The following is an 18,467-nucleotide window of genomic DNA, read 5'->3' as shown; positions in this document are numbered from 1 at the left end:
TAGGATATTGTATGTTTATTTCAATGTTAGAATTAAAAACATACACAAGTGTTTTTTAAGTTTTTAAAAAGAAAAGTTCTCTTGTAAAAAGAAAGAGTGCAACTACGAAATCTTTCGGTATTTAAAGTAATGGAGGCATTTAATCACTACAAAGCATAAAACAAAGTCACTTTCTCTGTTTGTCCCCAGACATGCTTAAATATTTAAAATTACGCAACGGATTTTGACGTATTTTTAATAGATAGATTGATTCAAGAGGAAGGTTTATATGTATAATAAGATCTATTAAATAACTCCAAATTTAGCGCGTGCAAAGGCGCGGACAATAGCTAATAACCTCTCTATCTCCTTACTAGAGTTGATACAGTTCCCAAATGAGGTACTTGCGTGAAAGAGTAATGAACACCCATTCTTACAAACTTTCACGTTTATAATATTAACTTGGATGTATCACTCATGTCCTCGAAAAACAATCTATTCTTCTATGCCGGCTTCCTCTATGCCAGGTAATGTATACCTAAATGATAGAAAATAAACTCAATTCTTATATAACTGTTTATTTATATCAGTAGTCTGCAAAGGCGTTGACCGAAACACAAGATAGGAACTGCGGTCAACTAGTTTAAAACAATGTGTTGATCTCTAATTAATTATTCGTAACTTCTTAACAATGGCCCTATACCGTAACTGTGGTAACGTGGAATACAATTGGCTTTGGCTCGGCTATTAACGCTTTCTTGGTCTTTCTTAGTAGACCAAATTCAGTCGAGCTATAGTGTAAGAAAAAGCAGTGGTGGCTCAGTGGTGAGAACCTCGGACTTCAAAATCGATAAGTCGGGGTTCGAGACCGGGTGAGCGTGCAGGAAATAAATTGATTTTTCAATTTTTCAATGTATCACCACTGCTTAAAACGGTGAAGGAAAACATCGTGTCCGAGAATCAAAAAGTTCGACGACATGTGACATCTGCCAACCCGCACTTGGCCAGCGTGGTGGATTATGGCCTGAACCCTCATAGGAGGCCTGTGTCCCAGCAGAGGGAACATATAAGGGCTGATGATGATGATGATAGTGTAAGAAAGAGGTCGATATTGTGGCATGTGTTTGTAGTTGTCTATGCTTAAAGTCTTCAGAATTTATGTATATATAAAACACATTTAATAAAATATACACTTTGTTAAACGCCTTCAAATTGTCAGAATAAGAACACATTTATGGTACCACATAATGGGTCCACATAATAAGTGTAACAACTTTTTCACATAAAAAAAATAATCAAAATCGTTTCACGCAGTAATTATATCGGAGGTTACAAATAAAAAAAAATCAGTCAAATTGAGAATCACCTCCTTCTGGTTACAGCCGGTTAAAATAGTTCTGTTTAAGAGATTGACTGTAATAGTTAACCCGTTGTTAATAAATCATTATATAATTCACTATAATTCTTTCAAAATTACTTCCAAATACAATCTAGCTGATTCATTAAAGTTTCATTTTGTATATATAATATTATAGTTTTTGCATAATAATTTTGGTTTTATTAAATGAAAGTTAAAAGAATCTATTCTCCATAACACAGGGAGTGCTTGTGTGGAGAATATGAAATATAGTGAATTGTGTATTTTTTAAGCATTTAGTAATAATACAGATTCTTTGTATTTTTATTTACTTTTAAGCCATCAGATGAACTTGTTTGTGTCAAAATAACATATTTAAATATCTTATAACACAATTATTACAGAAGGAGATGTAACGTACTTAATATGTAATGGAGAGATAACACGCGATTTCTAACGTATCTTTTAAAAGCGTTTCATCTTAACTTTGTTTATATGACGCGTGACTAAAGACAAAAGAAATAATGGATGCTTGGTTCACTGGATCGTTCGTCCGTCGTTTAATAATTAAAGCAAGGACGAAGCAAAGGGTTTCGTTAATACTGGAAATGGTCAAGATTTATATATGTAATGGAAAACAACTGAGCTGGTAGTTTGCATGAGAATTAGTGATCTGCCTATGAACATTTGCAGAGGTAGGGCCGATGCAGATGCCGTGGCCGGTTTTTAAAGGGATAGGGAAAGGATTGTTTGCAGGAACTGGGATTGGGAAGGGTAAGGAAAAATATGGCTATATATTGATATAACCCATATTAGTACATAGCTTAAAATATTTTATATAGGGCAATAACATTTGTATTTATACATTAATAAATTAAGCCTCGACCTCGAATAATGCTTGACTTTAAAAGGCGTCTGAGCTATTGTCATATCATCATGTCGCTTTGTCACTCTGAGTCTTGGGAATAAAACAATACCTATTGATTAAAATAGAATCTAGACCTCAATTCATAATATTATAACTACAGAAGTGACTATAGATATATTAATGGTGTCGAGTAACTAGACTGCAAACTTATGGCGTTACGTATTAAAAAAAATCGCTCTTCGCCAATAAGCTTAAGAAACCTAAAGAGTTTGTTTGTTTGTTTGAACGCACTAAACTCAGGAACTACTAGTCCGATTTGAAAAATTTTTTAAGTGTTAGATAATCCATTTATTAAGGAAGGCTATAGGCTATATATGTACCACGGGCGAAGGCGAGGCGGATCGCTAGTTATAAATAAAAATTATAAACAATATCTTATGTTCAGTATATGAATTAGGTTAAAAATGAAGATTAAAACACAAAAATAAAGATTTATGGAATATTTATCATGTGGTACATATTATTAAAGATTGTTTATTTGACTGTTAAATGAGATTGTAATTAAATTGAATATCTACTATTTTCCTTTTCTTGAATCATGCTCTACTTAATAAATACGGCCCGTATCATTGTATTTTCTCGTGTTTCATTTTACGCGAGTATTATACATTAAAAAATTAAAGACTTTTAAACGGATTTTAAACGCGATTCATTCATTATATTATTAACCCGACGTTTCGAACACTTTACAGCGAGCGTGGTCACGGGGAGATGAAACGTCGGGTTGATAATATAATGAATAAATCGCGTTTAAAATCCGTTTAAAATTCTTTAATTTCTAAACCATCTAAACGGCCTGTATCCTTTTCCTCACCCTTCCCGTCCATTCCTTCGTTTCAGTCGTGAATCCTTTCATTCTTCCGTACCTTCCGTACCCCATAGAACTGGGCAGCGCCTTCGCAGAGGCCCTACCATTGCGAATGTTCATGGGCGGTGGTGATCGCTCACTGTTAGGCGAATCACCAGCTCAGTTGCCCGCTATGAGATAAAAAAAAATCCTTAAAATAAGAGATACACCGTTTAACACAATACTGGAATACAAACTAAGCGTGTGTTGATAAATAGAAGTATAGAACAAATATTGGCCTCACGTAGATACAGCGCTAGCTCTAACGGTAGGTGTCCTAATTAACAGGTTTCCGCTATAACACCATATATTGCGGATTACTTAAGAGTTGAGTGTGTTCTTTTGTTCTTGTGTTATGTTAATCTCCATATATGATAGGTGGTGCAATATAATATTGTTATTCTCGTTTAAAATTCTATTTCGTTTCGTTTATTTTAAGGATATAAAATCAGCTTGATTTAGCAAGTTTAAATAATATTTTCTGCGATGCTTCTATTTAACTGTAGTAATGGATTCTATTGCATATCCCTTCTAATCTTATATACGTAAAAGTAACCCTATCTGCCTGTCTCTTCTTCACGCCTTAGCCACATTTTATATGAAATTTTGTACAAAGACAGTTTGAGACCCAAAAAAGGACACAAGATAGTTTTTATTCCGGATGTATTATGGAAACGGGAATTGCGTGAGGGAAAATTCCGGGACGAACTTTATCATTACTATGCGACGCCGCAAGCGGGAAGCTAGTATGGTATATTGGTACACCTTATAAAATTACGATATTTTCTAAGTCAGTTCGTAAAATCATAAGGAGAAACACTGATTTTTTATTAGCGTGAAATAAGATGCTCAAACAATATTCGTACGTAATATTGCAACATATAACAGCGTAATTCTTACATGGCTATCGTAACGACAAGCTCCGCTGAGTGCCATAAACGGACCTCTTAAGTAAGTAGCGGATGCACTGATCTTTACAAAATATTATGTATTTCATCATAAAAATCTAGTTTATATTGCCAAAGTTTATTTGTAATAAAACCTAATTTGAAAACAATTACTTTTTTATTTTCACATGGGCATATAGATCTTGAATTTCTAAACAAATGTTATATTATTTTAAAATGTTAAATTTTATGATATATAACTAAACACGATAAATTTCATTTTATCTATTCATATTGAGGCATGGAAACGTCACACGCGGAAAGATAGATTAAATTAAGATGGTTTGTAATTTTTACAATAATAGCATAAGTCCAACTTGTGATCTATATCTATATTCAAATTCATCAAAAGTGGTTAATCAGGTTAGCTAGAAACATTCGAATATACGCTGTTATTTTCGGAGTCGTGATTTATTGTAAGATTTAGATTATAAAGAAATAATCTATATGTATTTTTTAAAATGTCGTCGTATATTTACAGTGAAGATGAATAAACAGAAGGCATTAAATATTTATTTTGTCCGTTTGTGTGTCAAGTGGAGAGCATACATTTGTTAGAAACTTGAATAATTAAAATTTTAATGCGTCGATGTGACACCTTATAGATTGATTAATCACGTTACCGGTTTTAGCATGCGACTTTGTTTGTCTTTATTTTATTTCGATATATGTATTCAATAAAAATATATAGGAAGCATAATATACAATATAATTCTTTATTAATTAATTCATTTTTAAAAAATGTTACCAAAAAACTAAAACTTCACCCTTAAAAATAAAAGTTATTTAAGTTTCTATTATAAGATAACTATTTCAAATAATTGACTGCGCATCTATGATTTATCCTATTATTCAGAAATGGGGGTGTGGTTTCAAAATTGGATACTCGGTAATTTATTGCTCTATATAAGTTTATCGTACGTATTATCTAATAATAATAAATAGTGTTAGTGTGTTGATCGTAATTTAAATACATTGTATATTTATTATAAAACGAGTATTGAATTAATTCACAGTTTAAATTTAAAAGCCTCAATATAAAATCATCCAAATATCTATTACATCACATATTAATTCACATTAAATACACACACACTCACATCACTGTTACATTCCACTGATTTAAAAGAATAGAAAAAAAAAAATTTCAAAATTCGAATTTCGAACTGCTCTCGATTGGCGGGCACATAGAGTCGCAAGCGCACAAATAACACTGAGCGTCTTACAAACCACAAACTTTCGTACTGTTCCATACTGTGACGTTGAAGACTTGGGAAAAATAGACGCGACATTAGCAACAATCGAGAAATAAAAATGATAACGGGACAATTCTTTTATACTGCTTTATAATTAATTAATTATCATATGATTAAGCTGTTAATTAAGAAGTTATTTCAGTCATTGTTCATTTGTTTACATCTATCAAACTGCGAATTAAGCTTTTTAAGTGCCAATTAAGCGACTAGTTTAAGGTTTTTTACTCAAATAACTGTTATTATAAGGTCATAAAAGTCTGTCCTTTTTTATATCAAAAGCCAACATTATTATTATTAGATACAGTCAAGTTCTTTCATTGACGTATTTTTTGAACCTTTTATTCAAATTAATTTTAGAAAATTTTCCAACACTAGAAAATTTCGGAACTTCAAGTCAAACATATCGTCCCAAAAATAAAATGTCATTTCTATTAGTAGCTAAGTCTACACAAACAGTGCAGTACCGTCTGTCACACGTGGCTGCTTGATATAATGAGTTGAGGTCTGGGTCCAGTGGTCAGTAACTTGGGGGAGTTCTGAGGTTTATAGTTTATATCAGTTGGGATCTTTATGGTGATTTCTTGATAGAGACAAAGGGGTCTTACTTATTTAGTTTTGTTGTAAGATTTTTAAGTGCGTGAAAGTAGAGAAACAATCGAGTAACTATCGAGTTTCTTGCTGAATCTTCTCGAAGCGACATTTCGAATCGGTGGTAATTAAAAACAGCTATTCATAAATACTTGTAAAAGTTTACATGAATATTTTGTTATAATTTTGAATTTGAGTTTAATGCTATTTCACTAACAGATTTCTTTTCACTCTAGAAAGTCACTCGCCTCCTATGTAATAAGCCATAATCTACTTGCAGATTGGCAGATGTAATATGCAGAATTACTAGTATAGTATTATGTTACCCAAATGTTCTTACGTCATTCTGGTTTATTACGATGGTTTCCTTATCTATGAGAGATGTGGTGATGCTAATAAAAAATGTATATTTTTACTGGTAATTTGATATTGCATGTTAGTTATGTTATTTGCTTGTCTTTGTAACCGCGTTACACTAACATTGCCCTTTCAATGTCAGTTACGAAAGAGTTCTGTCTGGCTTATTATATTGTTTTAAAATATCTTATATCCATATTTTTTACACTAAATATATTCATTTTAAACTATATAATTACTAAATTACATTAAATTTACATTAATATCCAGCTGTGATAGTATAAATTCATTGAATAATGTATTTCTCCTTATTTCTTAAACCGTATTTTTCTCTGGTAAAAAATAATTTATCTAAGTTGTTTGAAAGTTAAAACAGACAACACAGTCTCCTTCCTAGATGAGCAAAAAGTAATCCACATAATATAATAACTATTTCCTCATCCAGCTGTTGCAAAAACTCGCACGCTCCACATTATAGTGGATAATAATGAACAGTTTGTAATTGTTACATGGACGTAATTGCAGACTGCACGATTATGTATTTTTGAAGACATTGTTATATACTGCCCACGATCGCTCTGATGAATCTGTAAGGTTTCTTGCTGTCAACAATGGATTACACACTGTAGTCTGTTTCGTTTATGTATTTGACAAAGCAATAAACAGCTATTCATGCGAAGTCTAAGTGTCCTTGTTTAAAAATCACAAAAGTCTATTTAAGTGAGAAGATATTTTCATTTAAGCGCATAATAAGCTCTTCGCCCGTAATTTTTTTGGTGTTTTAACAAAAAACACCAATGTGGGAGTCGAGCAAGCTCCGGCACGAATTGGGCCAGTTCGTACTGCGGAAGACGTGAAATAGTAGCTTGCTACTGTGTTTCGTACGGTGAGTAGGGAAGCCGGTTTTCCTCACCCTTCCCAGTGTATTCCTTCCTTTCAGTCGTCAGTCCTTTACTTATTTTTTACCCAATAGGCGTGGCAGCTCATTCACAGAGGCGCTACGTCTGCAAATGTTCATGGGCGGTAGTGATGGCATACCTACAGGTGAACCACCAGCTCAGTTGCCCACTCTGACATAAAAAAGCGTAACAAACACACAGAGTTATTTCATCAATATTAACGTTTTATAGGCACATAGGTATTCATATTTTTAAATAGAAATAAGCTTTTACAAGAAGCTCAGCGCGCCACGCACCGCGGAGCGTGTCGTGGCGTAATGTTCATTTCTTACGTTGGAAACGCTCGCGATTGCGCTCAAATTGTTTTATAATACATTGTAATTTAATTAATGGCTAGTGTTCATTTGCCGTATAGTGGCAGTTCAGTAGTAAAGGCCTTAGATAAACTGTCTAGGGTTCGAGACCAGAGCGAGCTAATTTAATTTTTCTATTAATCTGCATATCATCCAAACCACTATGGGTTTATACAATGAAGGAAGGTGTAATGAGGAAACCGAAGTCTTTGAACGAAAACGTTTGTCGATGTGTTGGATTATAGCCAGAAACCTTTTTAAAAGTGTCATGTATACCTGCAGTGAGAACACATGTGGTATGATATAATGATGATACATTTCTTCACCGTGATATAGAAGTAGGTAGGCGCTGTGTATAGTTTTCTTTCAAATTTTGAACTGAACCCTTCATTATAATCAAATAATCTTTAAAATCGTCATTTAAACTTACTTGAGAGAAAACGTAACGTCAAAAAGTTAAAAAATATTAATTGTTCTAAACCAAAAGTATGATTTCCCTTTCTATTCGATGTCTGAAATTAATTCCGCGTATTAAAATGTTAACTCAAATTAATTTTTTTATACATTATAATATATTATTGATTGATTGACACACGAATATCTGTTACGATTACATACAAAGGCCAAAAAGCTTTGTACAAATATAAACTGCAATTAAAAATACATTAAGCGTTAAAATAATTAGTTGCTGTATAATTATCGAATAGAGATATTGCGTTTGAAATGTCGTTTAGATTGTTATTTAACGGTTAATAAACATCAATCATTGAATCCACACCAAGGCTGCCAACCCTGCTATTACGATTAGAATAAATCTTTGGTTAACCTTCGTTCTAGTGTGATGTTGAAATACGTGATACTATTTGTAATGTGTTTAACTAAAATTATAATGTAAATTATAATGTAATGTAAGTTTTTAAAAGTTCCTAACATTAATTCATTCAAAATCAATTTTATAATGTGAAATATAGAATTTTATGTGTAAAATAATAAATGTCATATCCATCGACCTTATAATAACAAAATTAAGCAAGCTAATTCGCAGTTACCAGCTTGTTTTTTTATCGTAACAGATGACTTTCTTTTGGAGGTGACATGTATAAAGAATTCGCAATAAAACTGCGCAAGTTCGATCAACCCTAACCGTCTCTGCTTTTCATTTATAAAGCTATGAAGACAGCGGTTTAGAACTTAATTACGTAAGAATAGGATAACATGTTCCTATGTTTCTATATCTGTTTATACTAATTTGTGAAATTGCGAGTTATTGACCGATATGGAAAATGGCATATGGATAAAATAGCAAACAAACATAAAAAATATAGTGGAATTGATAATCTCCTCCTATTTTGAAGTCGGTTGACTTCTTATTAGACAATTAGTCGTATATTTATTAGTGCTAATAAGCTTGACTCAATATCCCATGCTTTATTTAGTTAACAAATGTTGATAAAATTATTATTTTCTTTTATACATGATATGCCCTAAGGATTCAATTTTAAATATTTACTTTAATATAATATAAGTTGTTCAGTGCCAGGTAAAAATATATGCAATCGCGTTTTTCTTAGCCAAATCAACCCTAACTTCATACAGGTGCTACCCTGTCCTAGTGTTTGTGACCTCAGCTGGCAAGCAGGTGCCTAACAGTCAGGTAATAGATATTTACTTTGATCTTGAACCTTTGAAGTTAGAGCTTAAAATAGGGATAGGAAGGTCATATTTAACAAGATACTTAAAGATAAGAAGAATATTTGCAAATTTATTACCAATGCCAATCATACAAACGAGAATAACAAAATTATTCAAACTCATTTCCCGCCAAAACAACGACCCACAGATAATACAATGTATCATCAAAGAGGTTGTAATATAAAGTATATGTCTTAATACTGCACTCTTTAATAAAAATAGAGGCTAATATTAAAATTGACATTTGGTACATTTTACAGCATGCATTATTTTAACCCTTTATTGCTGTTGATTATATATAGCTGTGATGGACAATGTGACATTTAATAGTGAATTTAAGGTCAATTGAACCCTGAGGGCTTTATAATGAAGATTTTTTTGTTTCAAATTTCAATACATAAACGAACGTGCTAAGAGAACCGGCACTTAAGTTGTTACTTGTGTTTTTTAGTATGTTATGTTTAGAAACAGTTATGGGCGATAAATTGAAAGATAGCGCCATTTTTGATTTAATATTATTTTAAATTGAGATAATTGTAAAATTACATATTCGATTGTCCCAGTAACCTCTCTTGACTAGGCTATACTGATAAATAGATGTTGATGATGCAGCATAAGAAAACTCAAGTCTTGCTATTCTGAACACCTTCCTACTAATATGATAAATGCAAAAGTTTGTAAGGATGTGTCTGTGTTTGTTGCTCTTTCACGCAAAAACTACTGAACCGATTGCAATTATATTTGGTACGTAGATAGCTGGACAACTGGAATAACAAATAGGCAACTTTTTTTCCCGATATTCTTACGGGATTTGGACTTACGCGGGTGAAACCGCGGGGCGCAGCTAGTGATAATATAAACCAAAAATTATCAGCAATCGATTAAAATAACAAGTGACCTAATAAAGCCATTCACCAAGTAAAGACAAATTACATCTAACTCGTCCAATTTATTCCCAATGCTTGATATGACAAGTCGTGGGCGGACAAAATTATAAATCGTTGAACTAAATGACACTTCCTTGACGCGGCTATGCCTGCATTTGATCTGTGTCATGTAAGAGTTAATTTGGCGACGCCTACATAATCTGTTATTGCCTAAGATTAATTGTGACCTTAGAAAAAATATGTAGTAGTTACAGGCCGGTTTTGCGCACGTGAATACGCCAATGTGTCCACTTAGTATGTCATTTATTTTGGTGATATTGAATATTTAATACGTTCTGATAAGAAGTCGTAACAAACACAATTTTGAATGAGAATTTCGCATAAAATTAATGACAATAAATCCCACTTCCTACTATCCTACTAATATTAAAAATGCAAAAGTTTGTAAGGATCTGTGTGTGTTTGTTGCCCTTTCACGCAAAAACTACTGAACAGATTGCAATGAAATTTGCTACGTAGACAGCTGGACAACTAGAATAACATATAAGTAACTTTTTATCCCAATATTTCTACGTGGTAAGGACTTACGCCGGTGAAACAGCGGGGCGCACATCCTTACAAACATTTGCATTTATAATATTAGTAGGATAATAGGATAGGAAGTATGATTTCTAAAATTAACTGACTTTAAGAATTCAGGAAGTTTTATCCACAACTCGTACTTTTGAATTCTTAAAGGGCTTAGCCTGTTTTATATGTGGAATTCACTTTTTTTTTTTATTTAATTTACAATTCATACGCGAATGACTGAACTGATGTCCTAACAAGTCCTAACAAAATTTGGAAAATAAATATATTCAAAACGCGCATTCATATCGAGGTCTGAACCGTGATTACACGCTAATAGAGTCTGTAAAACCCATCCGTTCTCAGAAACGAGGTATGGACACACCTACAAACGAAAATGTTAAGATGTATCCGATAAAATACTAGCTTCATTATCCTGTGTAATAATGCAATGACATAAAATAAATTTAATTCTAACGTTTGCCATAACATTCTTTTTATGATTATTAGGATTGTGTCCGTGTTAATCTATTGTCTTGTATAATTGTTTAATCTATAATTCTACTAAATATTAAGATATTTTCAATGGCAATCAGTCTTTTGTGTGTATTGGAGTTGCTTTATTGCGAGTGTTCTCTCTCGACTCTAGTATCTATAGTAATCAATCTATTAAATATATTCAAATTATTTTATTGTAACGCTAAGTTGTGATGCTAACATAATAACGCTATAGCTTCCCCGAGTGATATTATCATTTTCTATGTATAAAAAATTACAAATATTTATTTTTGAGGAAAATCAACTGAAATAAATTCTTAGATCTCTTATATTTCCAGCTTGTTTAAACGATCTATTGTTCGGCGTTTTAGATATTGGCCATTGCAGTTACTTTGACCGTAACATAAAATGCAGTCATTACAGAAAGGGTCAGGTAAAAACTAAGCCCTCGACGAGAGCACGCAAGGTGATGGTTTAAAAACACGCAAGTTGAATTTTTAATGTTTTTGTTGTTAATATTTCAATATTACACTGATATCTAATCACATAATTTATTTCATATATTAAAATGCAAAATAATATGTTCTTAATAAATACAATAATTACACAGTCTAATTATTTATTATTATTATTTTTCGCATTTAGCGTTACGTGATGCGGTAGTATTTAAATGGTAGATTGATTAGTAGACATTATTCTAATTTCAATTTCTAATAATTATAAATGAATTAATAACTGAAAAGCACATAATTTTGTAATGATTTTTCAAATATTTTACAAAAAATTTGAACTGACGATGCTGGTATAATATTCTTTCACAAATTTTAAGTATTTATATTTAAAATTATTATAATAGTACAACAAGTACATACTATTAAAGCTCCCTTTTTTATCTAAAAATTATCCGTCTCTACGTTACGTACGTTACGTACGTACGGATAAGTTTAAATAAATAAAAATAATTATTTACCTAATAAGGAATATAGCAGTGGCGAGCCGACAATGGCTCTTCTTCGAGGATCCATTTATGACACTTTCACTTTCACAGATTATGCATAACTTCTTATGTCACTTTTGGCGCGCAAACTGTCACATATTTTTCGTTATCAGTGACGTAATATTTTTTATGTTCTGTGGTCAGAGTTAAAATCTTCAGCTGCCTACACACACTGTTCCACGCGGTAAGCAGGAAGGAAATGTGAATTTCTCGTGCGTTACTTATACGCGAATTATTGTAATTTATTCGTTTTTAGCGTTCGTTTAGTTCAGCTACGTTATCGGTGTAGAATTGTATTGGAATGGTTATTAATAATTATGAAATGCTTCGAAGTGTACGCATATAACATAAATAATTGTTCATATATTTCATTAAACAAGTCCCAAACTACCAAATAGTAGTAGTACCAATAGTAGTACCAAATAGTAAATACAGATACAAAATAGAAAATTAATTTTATAGTTGAAAAAACAAATGATTTGAAAATATGTGATCTTGTTATAAGAACCAATAAATTTGTTATAAGATTATCTATTGGGAGTAACTTTGCTAATAATCTAACAATTTTTATAGACATTGGATATTCCTTTTAATATTATTGCATACAGACAAAATAAATAGATCAAAAATTATAATTATTAAATTATCATTCATTATTATACTTATTAGGTACGTAAGATTATTTATTGTCCAAAAAAATCGTCGTTTTTCGGGTTACACTAAAATATATACTTATTCTTTTTGTATCAATCATTTTTGTATACAATAATAAAAAATAAATATATAATAAAGACATATATAGGGTACATTACGTTTTTTCGAAGTCTCAGATAACATAATAAAAATTATAATACTGTTGGTATTTACACGCTTGGCTGTAAAAAAGGACACTTTCAAGACATTGATGAATTTTAAGAAATATTTATGTAGTTGGGAATAACCACAGATCCAAATAATATATTGAACGTAGAACTAAAAAAATATTCTGAAGGTTAAAACCGTGCATAGTCTCGATTTAATCAAATAATTTGCTATATTTTATTGCTACATATCGCAGTAGCATCAAATAAAAAATAAAACGTCGATACCTGTATGCGTATTGAATTTTAAGGTCAGCTTCACAAGTTGGCGCAAAATAAGTCAAAATGTCACGAGATGTTATCTCTAACTGTCGAATATAAGTATTCAAAGAAGTAGCCACGTGAGAAATAACCGATGCTCATTTGAATTTAATTTCATATTGCATACTGACCGTAATACGTAGAACCGACCGTGGCGCCCGTGACTTGATTCTGAAAACAATGACTTCCAGGCGCTTCGCTATGGGAGTTATCTTGGCGGCACATTTTCTGTAACAAGGTTTCACTTTTAATGTTTGTGTTTAGCGCCATCTAGCGGTTCATGCTTACACTAGAATGAAATTATGACTTTACATATGAACCGCTCGAATGGAACGACGAGTTTTGTATCATATTTGATAGATGGCGGTAATTTACTTACATCAAGATCGCAGCTGTCTTGATTCCTTTGGTCCTGAGTCAAGTTAATGTTTTTTGTTTGCATTTTCTATATTGGTACAGTACCACCTGGAAAGCAAAAAAGAAGGTAATGAAGTTAATAAAAACAATTTCCGAAAAGTTTAGCCTACGAGAATTACTTATTTATTTTAATTAACTTTTGATAGGTAATCCACTCACAACGAAAAAAAACGGTGATATATCATTAACAAAATTCTGAATAAATATAATAAATTTAATTTTTTAATATGTTGTTATACATTTAGATTCAATTATCAGTATCGTAAACATGAGTTTTCACAACCTCTAACTAATTCGTAAAATTGTTTATCAAACGGAATAGCATAAATATCTGTAAGTGAATTACTTTCAGGAAATTGAAATAGACACATAAACACAACGTTATATCGAAATTCCGAATTTCCCTTTCATAAGGATGACTCTATGAAATTACTTAATAAAATCACCAAGTCAATATGAAGTTTATTAAACTTGGTTATATCAAGAGTTCGTAAAGCTTATTTCAACTTTGTCCAATCTCCATTTGAATTGCTTTCCTCTTGATTTGAAATTTGAATTTGTTAAAGGTGCTATTTTCAAAGGAGTTATGAAATTTTGAATTGATGGGAGACTTAAGGTATGGTAAATAAAATGCGTGTATTGATGAAAATTTATACTATGCAATAATTAATTAATAATAAAAAGCTGGAAAGGAGTGTTTTTTTGTAGGCACGTCTGAATCTCAGGAACTACTGGACTAATTTCAAAAGATCTTTCACCGTTGGATATTTGCATGATAACTGAGTGCTATATCCAGAGGCTATATGTACCACGAGCGAAGCCGGGGCGGACTACTAGCTAGTACATAGCTATGTATATAAAACTAATATTATAATTGCGAAAGTTTTATATGTCTGTCTAAATCTCTCGTACACCAGTGAATACACCAGTACTATTATATTTTATCATATAAATTTAGTAGTAGACTAAATATCTTAAAATCAACCCCAACGCGTTGACATAGGGGATGAAAATAGTAAGCCATATTTAGGAAAATAGCCATTGCCAGTGGCCGTGTCTCCGGAAATCGCGGCGCTCAGAAAGTTTACATAACATATAACATATAACACATAACATATAACATATAACATATAACATATAACATATAACATATAACATATAACATATAACATATAACATATAACATATAACATATAACATATAACATATAACATGCCAGTATAGTAATAGGTAATATGTGCCTGGAGTACACTACTAAGCACTTATGCTGCTGCGTATTGTTATCCTTAATAACTCCCTTACCTCCCTTCTTGTTTCGTTTTGAGGTTATCTTTCCTATTAAAGATGATTGGTTTGTTTTGATATAGAGACAAAACACAAAACCCCAAATTATAATTAGAATTTAAAATTCCTCTTCACTCAAACAATTTAGTCCCAAAGGGTTTTAGTCCAACAGGTATTTCTGTTTCCCTACGGAGTTGATAACGGGTTAGGTCATCAGTCTACAGCTAGACTTTCTTTATTCAAGTGGGAATCGAATCCAGGGCCTTCCGATAATAGTAATCATTTACACTGAAAGAATATATAATTAAGTATAAACGGGCAAGGCCGAGTCGGAAGCTGTTTAATCTATACTAATATTATAAAGCTGAAGAGTTTGTTTGTTTGTTTCAATGCACTAATCTCAGGAACTACTGGTCCGATTTGAAAAATTCTTTCAGCGTTAGATATCCCTTTTATTGAGGAAGGCTATATGTACCTCGGGCGAAGCCGGGGCGGACCGCTAGTGAGGTTATAGAAAGGGCAGTATTCTTCAATTTGAATAAAATGTTGTTATTTTAATATTAATATATATATCAATCTATATTACTAAGTAATTGCTAATAAGATACTTAGTTACTACTACAAAGTATATTAAAAACCTATTGCTATCAAAAATGTTTTCGTTCAGAGAGTCTGCTGCCTACAGCGTTAACGGATAAATGGCAGTTGAAAATCCACGGAATGTTGTCGCTTAAGAACCACAGAACAATTCTTTGTAATATTTGCTTCTATAATAAATTTAATTGAATAAATGTTGAAGTTTTTAACTGTTTAATAAGAATTCTGAAATTTCATTGCTCCTAACAAATGACACATGCTCGATTAAATCTCAACCAATCAGATTTAGATTACTTTTCCTCTTTTTAATATCAACTCTGTGTTACAGTCGTATATAACGCTAGCTGCGCCCCGCGGATTCACCCGCGTACGTCCGTATCCCGTAGGAATATGGGAATAAAAGTTGCCTATATGTACGTACCAAATATCATCGCAATCGGCTCAGTAGTTTTTGCGTGAAAGAGCAACAAACACACACATGCTTACAAAATTTCGCATTTATAATATTAGTAGGTTTTTTTTTTATACATAGTTAAATATCGATCTACCCATCAGTGTAACTGAGTTAAAATGAGGGGACACTGGATCGATTGAATCTCAACCACAGGCCACTTCCGTCGCTTACGATTGTTCTTCCCAACGGTGAGCCTGAACTTATAAAGACGAAACATTTGTGTTTTGTACGTATGTTTGTTATGTTATCATACCAAAACTGGTAGATCGATATCAGTTCCTTCACCATTAGAAAGCGAAAAATGCATCTTCATTGAGTGACAGAATGATAAACCTACCATTAGCGAAGCTGGGGCCACTCATATAAAACAAACCTGAGGTGTGTAAATAATTTTTCTTTTATAGTGAAGAATTCGCGATAAGCGATTTTTTTTCAATTTATGAGACATTAATTTTACAGCGAGTTTTTAGAGAAAACTGAATTGTATTACAAATTTTTAGAAACGCATTTTAAAATACTAAATATACACGAGTGTTTTAATGATCTGTGTTATATAAAAAAACATTAATTTCAAATCATAGCCACTATCTACACACTACCATAATCACACAATTATGAGAAAATTGATGATTTTATAGTTCTGAATATCTATTATTGCTATACAATGGGACGATAAATGAAATTCATTTAATTTTTTGGTTAATAAACATACTAAATCAGGAAAAGCAAAACCACCAATTATAACATATCATAAATACACTATGCCAAATAATGAGGGAATAAAATTTGAGTACCATCATTAAAATGACCAAGCATTCTCAAGTACGTAAGATTAAATTGAATCGCTGAAAGTTTGTGGGAATGCCTCTCGGGTATTTCCTGTGCCCATTATGATGAGCTTTTGAATGAAATGGTCATTCATTCATGCTGTATTGATAAAACCAGACCATTATGGGTTCTGGTTGACAGGTGATTATGTCGCTTTATTATTTGAGGTGAACATATGATGGATTCTGTGTTTTTGATTCATTTTGTCCCTATAATGTTCTGTTTGAATTGCTTGTTATTATTATTATAATACTAGCTGCGCCCCACGGTTTCACCCACGTAAGACCATATCCCGTAGGAATATCGGGATAAAAAGTTTCCTATATGTCATTCCAGTTGTCCAGCTGTCTACGTACCAAATTTCATTGCAATCGGTTCAGGAGTTTTTGCGTGAACGAGCAACAAACGCACACACATCCTTACAAACTTTCGCATTTATAATATTAGTAGGATAATAGGATTATTAGTGTATTATTAAAGAGTTAATTGACAACATTAAATTAATATGTATCATTATGCAGGGCGACCGCCTCCTTGGTACAGTGGTTAACGCGTGAGCGTAGAACCGAGGGGCCCTGGGTTCGATACCCGGTGGGGACGTTCAAAAAAAAAAATGTCTCGGTCTGGCAGGACACAGAAGGCTGATCACCTACTTGTCCCTAAAGAAAATCGATCAGTGAAACGGATTTACATCATCTGCCCCATACCCCATTAGGGGACGCGGGACTTCACTTTATGCAGGGTGCTGTTTGGTGTCACCTGAAGGGATAGGTTCTCTTAATATTGTAGTTAAAAACGTAATTAAAACATTTGATGACACGTATAAAATCTGTCTAACAAACTTGATAAGTCAAATGAAACGAAAACCATGAAATGGAATTATAAATTCATTAGCTAAAGCAGTTTCATTCAAAGATCATCTGTTTACTTCCCTTAGAGTACTTTTCGATCAAGAATTACAAAATTCAATACATGTATATACGCTACTACCCTGGAAAGTATTTATATTATAAACGTGAAAGTTTGTAAGTATGGATAGATGTATGGATGTTTGTTACTCTTTCAAGCAAAAACTGCTTATCGTATCTGTATTAAATTTGATACAGAGATAGATATAGCCTGGAGTCGCATATAGGCTACTTTTTAACCCGCTACTCTTTGCTACGGTATCGCTAAAAAACGCGGGTTCGAATCCCACCTCGTGATAATTTTTTTTTCTATTATTTTAAAATTTCTCATTTATAAAGCATTTCAGTGCTATAAATCAAAAAATTAATGATACTATTAATGGCCTACAGCAACATTATCTTGCTTAAACTGCAGCGCTTTGTCCTACAAATTCTCGTGTCACAATCTTCGCACCCATCCTACTCCGAAACGGCTGGACCGATTCTTATGAAATTTTGTATGCTTATCGGATACGTCTGAGAATCGGCCAACATCTATTTTTCATATCAGTCAGCTAGTATTAGATAGGAAGCTACATCTTTACCCAGTGAAAGAAAGAAAGAAAGAAACATTTATTTGACTCCACAAAAAAATGACATAGGCCTTTATTATGCCGAGTCAGCCCGAGTGGCTAATCTATACTTAATATTATAAAGCTGAAGATTT

The 18,467-nt window shown here is 32.4% G+C and overlaps 1 protein-coding gene across 2 annotated transcripts in view; it reads right to left on the bottom strand.

Moving 5' to 3' along the window:
• LOC119833135 overlaps positions 1-18,467 on the bottom strand; it is a 63,623-nt gene that overhangs the window by 35,050 nt on the left and 10,106 nt on the right. The window contains exons 2-3 of one of the 2 annotated variants that reach the window (XM_038357044.1): positions 13,653-13,738; positions 13,405-13,501 (exon numbers count right to left, since the gene is read on the bottom strand). In XM_038357044.1, the coding sequence (XP_038212972.1) occupies positions 13,405-13,501; positions 13,653-13,715 (160 nt within the window). In that variant the 5' untranslated portion in view covers positions 13,716-13,738. Of the gene's footprint in view, positions 1-12,125; positions 12,342-13,404; positions 13,502-13,652; positions 13,739-18,467 lie in introns of those variants that run through there. The other variant, XM_038357045.1, reaches the window with a different exon arrangement.

Source organism: Zerene cesonia, chromosome 16 (assembly GCF_012273895.1).
Source record: "Zerene cesonia ecotype Mississippi chromosome 16, Zerene_cesonia_1.1, whole genome shotgun sequence".
Lineage (NCBI taxonomy): Eukaryota > Metazoa > Arthropoda > Insecta > Lepidoptera > Pieridae > Zerene > Zerene cesonia.
Note: the sequence above shows the minus strand (reverse complement) of the source record. Positions and strands in the feature narration are given on the sequence as shown.